The sequence below is a fragment of the Quercus lobata genome, chromosome 1 (genome assembly GCF_001633185.2).
Source record: "Quercus lobata isolate SW786 chromosome 1, ValleyOak3.0 Primary Assembly, whole genome shotgun sequence".
Lineage (NCBI taxonomy): Eukaryota > Viridiplantae > Streptophyta > Magnoliopsida > Fagales > Fagaceae > Quercus > Quercus lobata.
Genome location: NC_044904.1, coordinates 46,117,614 through 46,132,820, shown reverse-complemented (window position 1 = coordinate 46,132,820; position 15,207 = coordinate 46,117,614). Strand labels below are relative to the sequence as shown.

Sequence of the window (15,207 nt, the reverse complement as noted above, 5' to 3'; positions counted from 1 at the left end):
GACGCTACCCAAAATAGTCATCCACTCATACAAAAGTAGTTTGATAATATGACTTGGGACTTGGGAGTTCTGAGTGTTCGACACTTAGTTATTAACAAAAAAAAAAATCCCAGCGGATGATATTATGAGACTTGATCTTGGAGAAGATATGGTCGCCGTCAAATCTTATTATGAAAGTTTTACCAGCATACAGCCCAGCCATCTTATTCCAAGCATATATTTTACTGTTTATTCGACCCAATACTCATACAATATTTGTTCTTTTTCTTTGACTCTAAACTGGCAACTCAAAATTGAGACTGGTTATGTTTGAAAATCACCAATCATTTTGAAGACAACTCGGTAGCTGAGCTCTCCCTGATTTCAACTATAATTTGGAACGCGAGTGAATAAGGAGAGAGACGTCCCTTAATTTAAAGGGAAGCCGGTGCATTTCAAAGAGAGAAACAATTGTTATCAACATGGTAACCATACTATTATAGCTCATAATGTGGACTTATAATTCATCGACAAGGATTCTTCTCTAAACTTATTGTTCAATCATACATAACTTGGCAAGGAGGATTTCAAAGTATTTATAACAAAGAGAAAGCACGTAGGTCCGCTCTCTATTGATGTAATCAATAGAGCCAAAGCACTACCTTCGCTATTAATGGGAAACCAGATTGAAACTACAGATTAAGTTTACCTGCTAAGTACCATGAGTGCATGGCTAGGCTGCCAAAGGACATGATATTAGCAAGGGATGATAACCCATGAATCATCCCAAATTTCTTGTTCATGGCTTTAAGCTTTGGATTCACCTTTGCAACTTCCACGTTCTTTGACCACCCAACTTCTTCCCCAATGTTTGATTCTCTCTCCACCTTATGCCTTTGTTTCATCATCTACATCACAATAAGCAAAACATTACAGGCTAATAAAAAACTTCATCGATGAGGACTCCGTATGTAATGTCATTGGCATTATTAGAGCATTTCTTGTTTTGTGGGGTGGGGGTAGTATAAAACCAAAATTAATTACAAAGAAGTAACCCAAGGCTCTTCATTGGCAGTTACAGAAGTTTGAAGGTCTTTTTTTTTTAATAATCATTATTAAAGTTTAAGTTTTTTACTAGTTGGGACTAAAAAGTAACACCGAATCAATTGAACTTATGCAAAAGCTTTCCAATCACTTTGTGTGCTTGGAAGAGATCAAGTGGGAGTAGAGCCTGACCAAAGAGACAGCCATTAGCAATTAGTTGATTGCATTAAGAGATGGTAAGAGGTTACACATCCCATCTTTAAACCTTAGCACACTTCACAGGGTCGATATGAGCAGTAACACGCTGGATTGAGTTTCCAAAATTAACTGACATGGGTAATGCATCTGGGCCTTCTGGGAAGAATCTACCTGGGGTTTGGTATGGTCAAAGGTGCAACAAAGTTTTGGATTCGACTGGTATGAAGAGTGTTGTTAGGAGAGTGGGCAGTCCTACAATTTCATTACAAACAGGGGCTTTAGTCCCATTGGAGGATTACTCCAACCCATTAATTTGTATTCCATTGGTAAAAGCAACCCCAGCAACATTTCAATCATCGACACACTTGGAATAGGCATATTGACACAGTATCAGAATGGGTACTAAACCTTTTTGGTGTGTCAACAGTCAACCATTGGATCTGAGGAGAAAATTACACAGCTAGTGACTAGTGGGGAAAAAATTGAAGACAACAGGCAGTGAGAGAAGAACCATTTGCAGCCAAGGAAAAGTCCAAAAAGGATTAAGGAGTTGAAAAGGTTAGCACCATCCATTAACTATGGTGCTTGAGGCAAAAGAGGAGAAAGTAAGGGTGATCCCTAGAGAGGGGGTGGGCTATTGATTCCTGTACAATGAATTTGAGATTAATATCATGGAACATCAGAGGATTGAATGATCCAGGAAAGCATTTAGTTGTAAGAAATATGCTACTAGAGTGAAGAGGAGATATGGTAAGCTTGGTGAGGGATTTATTGTGGGGAGGGGGTGTTTCAATTTGTAGATTGGCTATCATTTGGAGCTATTGGAAATGAGGGTTGTATTTTGTTAATGTTGCAGTGTGTGAAGAGAGCTGATTGTTTTGTGGAGAAGTTCTCAGATTCATGCAAGTTTGGAATGTGGCTGACAAGTTCCACTCGGTCTTTTTGGGGTTACAGTCCAAATGGTGACAGAGAAAGGGAATGTTTATGGGATAAGCAGAATAAGGCTAGGACGAAATGGGATTTAGCTTGGTGTTAGGGAGGTGATTTCAATGTTGTGAGGTTTCCACAGGGAGACGGAATTGTCTTAACCTGTCTCAACCATATATGTCACATATTTTGATAAGTAACATAAAGATTTTATTTATAAAAAAAAAATAAATAAATAAATAACACAGCCCAGTACATAGGAAATGTACTAATGGGGCAAAAACATCAAGAAACCAAGTTACAATGATCAAGCAAAACAGGAAGGGAAAGACAAGAAAAAGATGGTAAATCTAAACACCATTCAAGAAGAGTAAAAAGGACAAAAAAACTTAAACTCGAGAATGGATTGTTCGCATCCATGAAAGCTTCTAGCATTCAGTTCCCAGCATATACACCACATCAAACAATGTGGCACAATCCTCCATATATCTATATTGCGAAGTCGCCTGAAATTGCATGACCAAGAATCCAACAAATCCACTACCCTTTGCGGCATCACCCAACAAATACCAAACAAGCAAAAGACCATATTCCACATCTCATATGCTATAGGACAGAGAAGGAGAAGATGATCTACAGATTCCCCACACCTTTTGCACATATAACACCACTCAAGTACAACAATATACCTCTTTTGAAGATTATCTGTAGTTAGAATCTTGCCTAAAGAAGCAGTCCAAGAGAAAAAAAACTACCCGAGGAGGAACCTTCAATTGTCACACCATTTTCCACCGGAAAGATACGACAATAGAAGGGGAGAGAGAATGATAATACCCACTCACATCGAAACCTCGACTGCTGGTTAGCTTCCAACAAAGTTTATTAGAACTAGCACCCTGCACCTTCGTGGAATAGATCAACAACATAAAACCATCCAATGATTGTGACTCTTGATCATTCACTGAACAACGAAACTGTAAATCCCAAAATATTCTCCCATTTGAGTAATGCATAACCTCCCAAGACCGAAGCATCCCTTGTCCCACTAATATTATATAAATCTGGAAAACTCTCATTAAGAGGACAATCCCTACACCACTTATCATCCCAAAACTTTACTTGAGTACCATCACCCACATCATAACAAAGAAACTTGGAAAAATTCAACTAGCCACTTCTAATGAAATTCCACATACACACCATATGCCCCAAACATAGATTTTGTACACTAGCCACCCCACTCATTCCCATACTTCACCTCAATGACCCTTCTCCAAAGGGCATCATTCTCCAAACCATAACACCACAACCATTTGCCTAATAAGGCAAAATTAAACCTTCTCAAACATCAAATGCCTAACCCTCCATTCTTCACCAGCCTACATACCTTAGACCAATTTACTAAATGAAATTTATTGATCGCCTCTTAGTCTTGTTGTCTTAGGAAGAGCATTATTTTGATGTTTATCCAAAGGCTTCTTCCTCACCCAGTGTCGGATGATCATCTTTTAGGATTATGGGGGCCAATGTAAGGGAAAACACCATTAAGATTTTGGAAATATGTATCTTCAAGTACCAGGGTTTGTTAATAAGGTGAGGGACTAATGGGGTAGTTATAGGGTGACAGAGTCAACCAGATTTATAATGGCTAGGAAAATATATCTTTTTTTTTATAAGTAATAAGATATATTGATACCAAAAAGGAAGCACCCACCCTAGTACATAGGGAGTGAACAAGGGGATAGCAAATCAAATACAAAAATTGCAAGAATCTAGGAAATCAATAAAAGAAGGGAATGATTGGTTTTGCAAAGCAAACAACCAATCCAATAAAGTTCTAAAAAAGAAAAGCTTGAGGTCCAAAATAGATCTCTCAATATCTTCAAAACAACAACTATTTTTCTCCCTCCAAAGACACCACATTAAGCCATCAGGAACGATGGACCATATAAAACCATTTCGATGACGACCAAAGCTGCCTTGCCAACACCCTAACAACCCCAAAACAGTATGTGGCATTACCCAAGATACTCCAAATAAACCCAAAACCATAGACCATAGATCCATAGCAACGGGACAGTGAAGGAAGAGATGGTCAACCGATTCACCATTACTCTTGCACATGTAGCACCAATCCAAAATCCACACCTTCCTTTTTCGTAAGTTATCAATCGTCAAGTATTTCCCTAAGGCAGCAGTCCATACAAAGAAAGCTACTCTAGAGGGAATCTTCTGCTTCCAAATACTTCTCCAAGGAAAACCGAAGATAGTAGAACCAGCTAAAATTCTATAATAATCTTTCACCAAAAACCCCTTATCTTTGCTAGGAATCCAACACATCTTATCCTCACCAAACCCCCTTATTGAAAAACCGTATATAGATTCCATGAAGCTTGACAAGGCCTCTAATTCCCGAACATGCACACCCCTAAAGAAGCTCACATCCCAAAAAAGGACTCCACTAGGGGATTTCATAAGCTCAGCCACACTAGCCTCCTTATTCCTGCAGAATCTGAATAGGTCAGGGTAGCTAACTACAAGAGGTGTCTCTCCACATCAACGGTCTTGCCAAAACTTCACCCTAGACCCATCACCAATATCATACCGAATATGGCGTGAGAAAGAAGGCCAACCCTGACTGATACTCTTCCATAAACCAACACCGTAAGGACACACGTTCATATTTCATCTCTATCACTTGTCTCCAAAGGGCATCCTTCTCAATCCCAAATCTCCATAACCACTTCCCAAGTAGAGCTATATTGAAAAGACTTATCTTCCTAATCCCTAACTCGAAGAAATAGGAGCACATATAGTAGCCCATTTAACCAAATGAATTTTAGGTTCATCACCAAGACTACCCCAGAAGAAATTCCGCTAAAGCTTCTCAATTTGGTTAGCCACACTAGTAGGTATAGGAAATAGAGATAGAAAGTAAATGGTTAAATTTGAAAGGGTGCTTTTGATTAGAGTGACTCTACCTCCCTTTGATAAATACAAGTGTTTCCAACCCGCCAATTTCCTTTCCATTTTCTCCGGGATCGGATTCCATATAGTCTTATCCTTGAAATTAGCACCCAAGGGAAGACCCAGGTATTTCATTGGCAGAGAGCCCTGCTTGTAGCCAAGAACATTTAGCAATAAGTCAAAATTATGCACTACTCCAACCGGAACCAATTCAGACTTACCCAAATTAATCTTTAGTCCTGATACCGCCTCAAACCAAATAAGAATCATACGAAGAATCAAAATCTGGTCTAGATCAGCATCACAAAAAATAAGAGTGTCATCCGCAAAAAGGAGATGAGACACTGCCAAGACAAACAACAAATAACAAAGAAGACAACAAATCACCTTGTCTCAAATCTCTAGAGCTACCAAAAAACCCACAAGGAGAGCCATTAATCAAGATAGTGAAGCAGACTATAGATAGGCAAAAGAAAATCCATTGTCTCCACTTGGTTGAGAACCCACTTCTTTCTAACATTTGCAAAAGAAAACTCTAATTTACATGGTCAAAAGCCTTCTCAACATCCAGTATACAAATCAACCCCGGCACCCCAGACTTCAATCTACTGTTAAGACATTCATTAGCAATAAGAACAGGGTCAAGGATCTGTCTATCCCTCAAAAAAGCATTTTGAATGCTAAGATTATATCCCCCATAACCACGCAAAGCCGGTTGGCCAAGACTTTAACAATAATTTTATAGACCCCCCCCCCCCCAAAACAAGACTAATGGGCCGGAAATCCCTAATCTCACTTGTTGCATGTTTTTAAGGGATGAGGGTAATAAAAGTAGCGTTTAAGCTTTTCTCAAACTGAGCTTTAGCAAAAAGAGTGGTAAAATACAGCCATAAGATCAGGTTTGACAATACCCCAGCATGTTTGGAAAAATGCCATTGGGAAGCCATCTGGACCCGGAGATTTATCACCATGAAAACTCTGAACAACATCAAAGATTTCAAGATCTAAAAAAATTGGAATAAAGAGAGTTTTGGTGATATAGGGGTACAATAGGTTAATGTCTTGGCTGAATTATCGAAACTAGATTTGAAGGAGGAGTACAGCTTAAATATGGAGGAAGACAAATAGAGAGGAACTGAAAACCAAATTAGAAAAAATAGCTCTTATGGATGAAACTATCTGAAGACAAAAATCTAGGGCAATTTGGCTTAGAGCATTAGCATTGGGAAATTCCAATTCTACTCTATTTTACCATTCCAAAAAGCCACTTTATCATTATACCATCCCATTTTACAATACCTCCAGCATCCCAAAACTCTATTTTTATTAAAATATTATTTTTTAATCTTTCTTTATTATTTCTTTCCAACCGTCACTTTTTTTCAAACTTGGTTTTCCTAGGCTTTCCAACAGTCATTTTTTTTTCCTTTCTTTCTCCCTCAACCTCTAGCACCAGTTCAACACACAGAGCCACACACAGAGACCCATGATACATCGATCAACCTATCCAAACCCATCACCACACACACAGAGCCACACAAACACAAACCATCAAACCATCAACAAAGCCATCAACAAAGCCACACACACACAAACCATCAAACCAATTGGAGCCAACAACAGCCACCACACCCGCCACCCAAGCCACCGATCAGAAACCCACGTCGCCGATTTGAAACCACCGGAGCAAACCCATTCAAAAAAAATTATCACCGAAGCCACCATCGGATCTACCGATGATCAACCCAACCAATCCACCCACCGATCAACAGATCCACCATTTTAAATCCACCATCACCGATCCCAGCCCACCGATCCAAACCCAACTTGTCGATCCACGATGAGAGATGAGAGAGAGGTTGTGTGAAGCTTCGCCGATCCACGACCCCACTTCAGCCACAACCCAACCACGACCCAAACACCGGACACAACCACGACCAACGACCCAAACACCAAACCCAACCACGACCCACAACCCTTTTAAGCATCGGTCACAGCCAAAAAAAAAAAAAAAAAACCACAACCACCACAATGGCCCACGCCAAAAACCACAACCACCACTAACCCACGCCGTCACCCAACCCCCCCCCCAAAAAAAAAAAAAAAAAGCAATCACAGAACCCGCCGAATCGTAACCCACCAGAAAAAATGAGCCACTGTGATGTGTGATGTTGATGTTGGGAGGAGAATGGTGTTTGGGTCTGAAGAGAGGAGAAAGCAAATGGAGAAACAAAAAAGGAAGAGAGAGAAGAGAACTGAAATAATGAGATAGAGGAGAGAAATTTCGGGAGAAAAAGTGAATAAAATATATATATATATATTTTTTTTAGAATACTACTACAGTACAATTCTAACTTTAGAATTGTACTGTAGCAGTATTGCAAAAAAATTTACAATAGTTGGGTTTAACATTCTCTGATGCAAAGCATTTTGAGGCTTAAAATGCCAAATTGTCCTTAGATTTGGCATTAGCATTCTCCAATGCTAATGCTCTTATAGAGGGGGATGGGGAATTAAGTTTTTCCACAGGTTGACAAACTCTCACATGAGTTCAAATTTTATTGGGAATTTTGAAGTGGATGGAGTAATGTTAAGGGTGGAGAATCAGGTAAATGGATGCATTTTTAGTTTCTATGAGAATTTGTATGACAAATGATGTTGATTGGAGACTAAAGGTGGATGGTATTGAGTTTGCAACACTTGGAGGGGAAGATAGAGATTGGCTTGACAAAGATGAAGTTCAGCTATAAAATATGTAAACAGCCATAAGACACCACGTCCAAATGATTCACTATAGCATTCTACCAAAGGTGTCAGGGTGGTTAAGTTTTTGGAAGAATTTCACATTGAAGGCTACTTTGGGCGGAGCATGCCTCATTCATTACATTGGTTCCTAGGAAACCTAGAGCATCTAACATAAGATATTGTTGACCCATTAGTTTGGTGGGAAGCCTTTCAAAATTTTGGCCAAGGTGTTGACCAATAGGCTGAGGAAGGTTGTGGGTAAAGTTGTTTCAGACTAGCAAAATGCTTTCATGGATGGAAGAAAATTCTCGACTCTGTTTAAATCACCAATGCAAAGTTGGACACTAGAGTATGTAGCAAGATCCCAAAAGTAATATGCAAGTTGGATATTGAAAAGGCTTATAATTGTGCCAACTGGACTACCCTGTTTTATCTGCTATATATGGATTTAGGGATAAATGGAAGCTTGGATAGGTTCTAGTATCTCTTCAGTCCTACAGGTTTTCTTAATTGCTTGGGGGGTTTAAGTTAAGGTGGTCACTAATCGTCAAGTAAAAATCTACGAATAGAGAATTGAGATTAAATTGGCCATTTGGAAAATTCAGAAAATCATAACTACCTAACATAAAACATCATAGATCCACAACATGTATTGTCAAAAATAACTTGGAATTAACAGGAACTTTACCTCAATTGTCATGGGTGTAAAAACAAGCAGATTGGCGAGATTGAATGCAAACGCAGACAGCAAGAACCCAAGTTGGTACTTCTCAGTGGTAGACGATGACTTCCAGGGATGCAGATATGCAAAAGACCCAACTGATACTGCACAACAGATCCCAACCATGGAGAAATACGCAGGAAACATCTTGCTTTGCAAATTTCCAAACTGATGCCTCGGAAGATTCCTAAATTATCAAACGGGTTTTTAACAATATAGTTTAGGAAACACTATTCAAACAAAATTTTCAATCATCAAACCAGGCCACAAATAACACAAAGCCCCAACAGCTCTTCATTGAAATTTAATGTGTTTGCAAAAATTGCATGGCATTGCTGACATAAATTATCATATATCATTATGACAACTAAACAGCTTTGCTCCTTTGTTACTAAGAAGATAACCCAGTGATTAAGAATTTAAGACAAAACCCAATTGTCAAATCTTAAAACTTTATCAGATAGAATTTTGATGAGCACAAAACTATACTAAATTAAGCATAACAAAACCATTCAGCTCTCGTAACTCCACCTTCCATTTTCAATAAACAAAATAAAATATCCAAATTTTGTTCTTTATTTTTAATCATATCTAAAAAATTTTAAATTATCCGGGAACGAATAAATTAATTAACAGAACAAACAGAGCCATGATACAGTTTCGTTCAGTCAAATTTTACAAATTTAACAAAACACGCACCCAGAGAGAGAGAGAGAGAGAGTTACTTGAACATGATGATGCCGCCGATGAAGGTGACCCAGAGAGCGGTGCCGAAGGCGGTGGCGTAGCAGAGAAGATGAGCTAGCTTGAGATAGATAGCTAGCTTACTAGTTGAATTCTCACCGTCCGATTTCGATCCAAAGGTCTCCGGTGAGAATATCACCCCGACCGCTAAGAATGCCACGGCCCCTAGGAATCGCGTTAGCCAACCCATCTCTCTCGCTCTCTGTGAGTCTGTGTCTGCGTGCGCAAAATGGTAGGTCGTTGAAGAAATTTGTGGGTTTTATTTCTAAAGACTGGCACCTACTCTGCACTTGGTTGGACGAAACTTAATAGTTAAATTCAGTCACGTGTTTACTTTAACTTAAAAATATAATTTTATTCTCACGGAACAAAATTTTAAAAAGTGATCATAAAGAATAGTACCTAAATACTGTATTTAACGTCTTGTTTAGGAAGAGGAAATAGAATAAAATGAAAAAAAATAATTTTAGAATATTCTTCCCTTCCCTTGTTTGAGAATTTTAATAGAGAAAATGAAAAACTCATTCCCTTATTTGGGAGTTCAAGTAGGAGGGAATAGAATATGTAGGGGAGAACACTCATTCATCTCTATTCCCTTAAAATCTCAAATTTTTATTCCCCCAAATTGAAAGGAATGAGAGAGAATAAAATTAGATTTATTGATTTTTTTTACTAAAACTCCCATAATACCCTAATATATTCAACCATTTAGTTTAAAATAAGGGTCTAATAGTAATATTGTCATAAAATAATTCAATTCCATTTCATTCCCTCTATGTTACTCCCAAAAAAGATTACTTACATTCCATTCATTTTCATTTCTTTATTTTAAAACATCCAATCAAAATTACTTAATTTCATTCCATTTCATTCATTTCCCTTATTTAAATACATTCAATTCCATTCTCTTATAATCATTTCATTCTATTTCCCTATGAACTCCCAAACGGAGTCTAAGTCTTGTTTGTACTTAGTTTGGTTGATGTCTTTAATTATTTTATTTTCAAGGAAAAATTACACTTTGCCCCACTTATGGTTCGCCCGAAAAACATTTTGTCTACTTGTGGTTTAAAAATTGACACTTTACCCATCTGAGGTTAGCTTTGCTTGTATCTCATTACCCACCTCTATTAAAGATAAGGGTAAATTTGTATTTTTATTACCCTTTTATGTCTCTCTCCTAAACATAAAAAACTAAAAAATTAAGGGAAAAGAAGATCTAAAAGTTAGGTTTTGTAAAAATTAAAACCTAACTTTTAGCTTTCCTTTTCATGTATGAACTTTTAGATCTTCTATTTTAGCACATTGAAAATTGAAATATATAGGTGGTGACAGTTGGATTCATAGAGGGAGGCCAAGCAAGAAATGTAATTCCAGAGTCAGTGAAATTTGGTGGAACTTACAAGAGCTTGACCTCTGAAGGTCTCTCCTACGTCAAGCAAAGGATCAAAGAGGTGAAACATGCATTCCTTGTCTGGCCTTCATTCATTCCCACCACCATCACCATTCTATCAGTTGAAAGAAAAAGTAGTGAACATCGATCTAATGTGTTCCACTTGCAGGTCATAAAAGCACAAGCAGCTGTGCATCGATGTAGTGCTGTGTTGGACTTAAAGGAAGACACACCACTGCCTTATCCAGTAATGGTTAATGATGAGGCATTTTCTGAACATACAAAGAAAGTTGGAGAATCTCTACTAGGGCAATCCAATCAAATTTCAATTTTTAATGTGTTTAAAAATAGAAGATCTAAAAGTTGATAAATGAAAAGAAGATGTAAAAGTTAGGGTATATTTGGTAACTGTTTTTTCTCCTTATTTTCTGTTTTTAAAAATAATTTTCTATTTTTGAGATTAAAAAACTTGTTTGGCAAACCAAAATAGATAGAAAATAAAAACTGTTTTCAAAATTTAATTTGTGAAGGAAACTAAAAACATGCAAAAAGCTATTTTCAGTTTTTAATTTTCAAAAATTAATGAAAACACGCATTTAATTTAATGAATCTATCTTATTTAATGAGTTAGCATTAGAGTTCAAATCCGAGTAACAATATATTTTAGTACTTTCTATTTTTTTTTTTTCAAAAAACTATCTTTTTAATTTTAGCTAACCAAACATGTTTTTTATTTCAAAAATACAACAAAATTGTTTTTTCTTTATATTCCCAAAAATAAGTCTTTAAAAATAAAAAACAAAAACTGTTATCAAACATAACCTTAAGTTTTAATTTTTACAAAACCTAGCTTTTAGGAGTGGGTTTGGATAGCAACGCGTTTGCATTGCTATCTGCGTCTGTGTTTCCTTGGGTGGGTCCATGCACTGTTAACGGGACCCACAAGTACCTCTTTCAGCAAATATAACTTCTAACCTGGGTCTCACGACACTATTCACATATTTAAAAATTATTTTGCTACAGTATTTTTAGTTTTCAGTTTTCAGCAATAAGCGATATTCAAACAAACCCTAGATCTTCTTTTCTCATGATTTTTTAGTTTTTTATGTTTTGAGCTGAGAGAGACATAAAACAGTAATAAAATTACAAATTTATCCCTATTTTTAATAGAGGTGGGTAATGGGAGACAAATGGAGCTAATTTTAGGTGGGTAAAGTGCCAATTTTTAAACCACATGTGGGCAAAGTGTAATTTCCCATATTTTCAATTTTTAATGGCTTCTAAGTAACTTTTTAAGAAAAAAAAAAAACCAAAATTTTTAATATAATATAATATAAAAATTATATAATATATCATCAGAAGCAAACATCATAAGTTGAAACTCTCTAAAAAAACATTATATAACTCTTCTCTCTTTTCTTTTTAATCTAAATATAAAATTTAATAATTAAGAAATTATACTTAGGTATTTTTAACGATTATTGTTATGCCTATATATACAGCAATCTATTCTACCATTTTTTTCAATGACGTGGCACAATTTTAATAAAGGATTTAAAAATGGGCAAGGATTTGCTGCAAACTAAATTGCAACAACTCTTGCAAAATGCGCATGTGTCAAGTAACCATTTGGTAAAAAATTCAATCTTGACATGGAAGTTTTTATTTAAATATAAGTTTGAACAGGTGTCTATCTGAGGCATTGACACGTGTGCAATTTTGTGGCAGTTGCTGCAACTTAGTTTGCGGCAAATCCTTACCCTTTAAAAATAGAGGGTTGAGAATTTGACTTTATTGTATTCTCTTTAAATAGTAGATTATATTTTGAAAAGTAAATAGTAGATTTTAAAACTCTATATATAAACACAATTATAATAAATTTCTATTAATAACTACCATAGTTATCAAATGCATATTTAAACAAAAATAATAATAAAAGAGATAATCATGATAAATGTATGTGGGGCCAGAGAATTTGTGATCCCGGCCCACTTTCCATTAGGACCCAAGGCCCGCACCGAGAATAGTCATTGCCGAGGACATGCAGCGAAAGTCCAAATGACCTAGAGATGTAGCCGAGGATGACCCTGTCCTCGGCATCCCAAGACCTAGAAGGGAAGAACGACACAACATCAAAGGCAGCCCCCAAAGCTCTCCCAGAAGAAAAGGCGAGTAGAATAGGACTTGCATGGGGATACAGTGTGGGAGCAGTTCAAAGAAAAGACGTCACCTCCACATTGAATGCGCCAACAAACGTCCTGGCCACATTGATGAGAAAAGACCTTTGAACAGTGTGACTTCGGTTATTGCAACTAATAGAAAGTGGGAGAAGGCGGCTGATGAGACAAGCACTTGAGTAGTTACCTACCTGATCAACAGATGGAAGGTCAGGATCAATTGAGAGGGGCTATATAATGAAAGAATTCATGCGCCAAAAGAAGGCATTAGGTATCGACTCTTGAACCATTGGAACCGAAGGTAAAAGGAATAATAAGAGCATTAACCTCATCGAACGAGGTCCAATGACCGGAGCCGCTCAGGCTGTGCCAGAGAGAAAGTCTTCTTGGACAAACTCAGTTCACCTTTGTGCGACTATCATGAACACCATGACTAACAACTATCCGGTGACCAAGGCCTAGCCTTTTAGCCCACTCTCTACAAATTTATTGTTTGGGCCTTTAACGTCCGAACCCAATACACCAATTTGAGATCGTTACAAATTGAGTCCTTACAATGTATTAATAATTATTATAATTATCAATTTTCATATTTAAACAAAGATAAATAAAATAGATGAAAACCTTCTCTCTCTCTCTCTCTCATCTTTTTTGGCACTAGAAAATCATATTTCTATTAAAAATGATTGTCAACTAATTTCTATATAAAACTGAAGATGTTTGATACCTCATTATTTTGTCACATGAACTTTTAAGGCCTTAATTTTAAACATAATTATTATAATACTAGTTTTTCTTAAGAGTTTCAACCTATGCATGACATGCCAAATTTTTTTTTTTTTTGAACTCTTGTATTTTTTGGCTAAGTATTAAAATTATAATAGTTATTATAGACAAAGGCCCAAAGAAGAAAAAAAAAATTTGGTTATATAATTTTTTATTTCTTGAGTTGCATCTCCCTCTTCCAAAAAATTAGATCCCATCCCTTTTAATTAGCCTAACCCAACTAGCAACTACTCAACTCAAAAACTTAACAAAAACAAAACTTTAAAATAAAAAATAAAAAATCTTAGTCAACCTAGTATTAAAATACTAGCATCAAGTGTTCTAAATGCTAAATATTTAGAACACTAAATACCAAAAACACTACTGTACAAAACTTTTCAAATGCTATATTAAAGTAGAAAAAGTAATTTTTGGTGTGTGAAAATAAATACTTTTTGCTCCAGCCCGATACGGGAAGAAATGATACCGGAGTGATTTTTTTTTTCTTTTTTTTGGGTCTATCTCGGCCCAGTTCGACTAGAAATGATGCCAGAATAATTTTTTTTACAACGTTTTTAGGAATGCTCTAGCCTAATTCGAGCAGAAATGATACCGAAGTGAAATTTTTTTTCTCTTTTTCGGTCTGTCTCGGCCCGGTTTGACTAGGAATGATGTTAGAATGAAGGTTTTTTTTTTTTTTTTTTAATTTTTTTCTACTTTTTAGAAATGCTCTAGGCCGGTTCAGGCAGAAATAATACTGGAGCAATTTTTTTTTCTCCTTTTTGATCTATCCCAGCTTGATTTAGCTGGGAATAATGCCAGAATGAAGTTTTTTTTTTTTTAGTAATGCTCCAGCCCTGATCGGATAGAAATAATACCAGAGCAATTTGTTTTCCTCTTTTTCGGTTTGTACCGACCAGCTTGGCTAGGAATGATGCCAGAATGAAGTTTTTTTTAAGTATTTTTTCTCTTTTTCAGTTTGTCCTAGCCTTGTTCGGCTAGGAATGATGCTAGAATGATTTTTTTTTTTTTTTTAAAGATTTTTTTTAGGAATACTCCAGCTTGGTTCGAGCAGAAAATGATACCAGAGTGAAATTTCATTTTTCTCTTTTTCAACCTGTCCTGGCTCAGTTCGACTAGGAATGATGCTAGAATGAAGTTTTTATTTTTTAAATTTTATTTATATTTTAAAAAATTCTTTTTAGGAATGCTCCAACCTAGTTCGGGTAGAAATGATACCGGAGTGAATTTTTTTTTTTCTCTTTTTTCAGTCTGTCCCAGCCCAGCTCGGCTAGGAATGATGCCAAAAAAAAGTTTTATTATTTCTGAAATTTTTATATTATTTTTTTAAATTTTTTTAGGAATGCCTCAACACCATCAAGACAGAAATGATACCAGAGCGAAAATTTTTTGTTTTCACTTTTTCGATCTATCCCAGCCCGGGTCGGCTAGGAATTATGTTAGAATAAAGTTTTTTAGTTTTAAAATTTTTTTCTTTCTTTTTTAAAATTTTTTTAGGAAAGCTCTAGCCCGATTCGGGCAAAAAT

At 36.3% G+C, this 15,207-nt stretch overlaps 1 protein-coding gene across 1 annotated transcript; it reads right to left on the bottom strand.

The window, feature by feature from the left end:
• Positions 1 to 450: 450 nt before the first annotated feature.
• Positions 451 to 9,609, bottom strand: LOC115991032 (transmembrane protein 205). The gene is made up of 3 exons (XM_031114788.1): positions 9,307 to 9,609; positions 8,549 to 8,768; positions 451 to 887 (listed from the first exon to the last, which is right to left on the bottom strand). The coding sequence occupies exons 1-3, from the start codon at positions 9,513 to 9,515 to the stop codon at positions 672 to 674; spliced, it is 645 nt and encodes a 214-aa protein (XP_030970648.1). The 5' UTR covers positions 9,516 to 9,609; the 3' UTR covers positions 451 to 671.
• Positions 9,610 to 15,207: the final 5,598 nt, after the last annotated feature.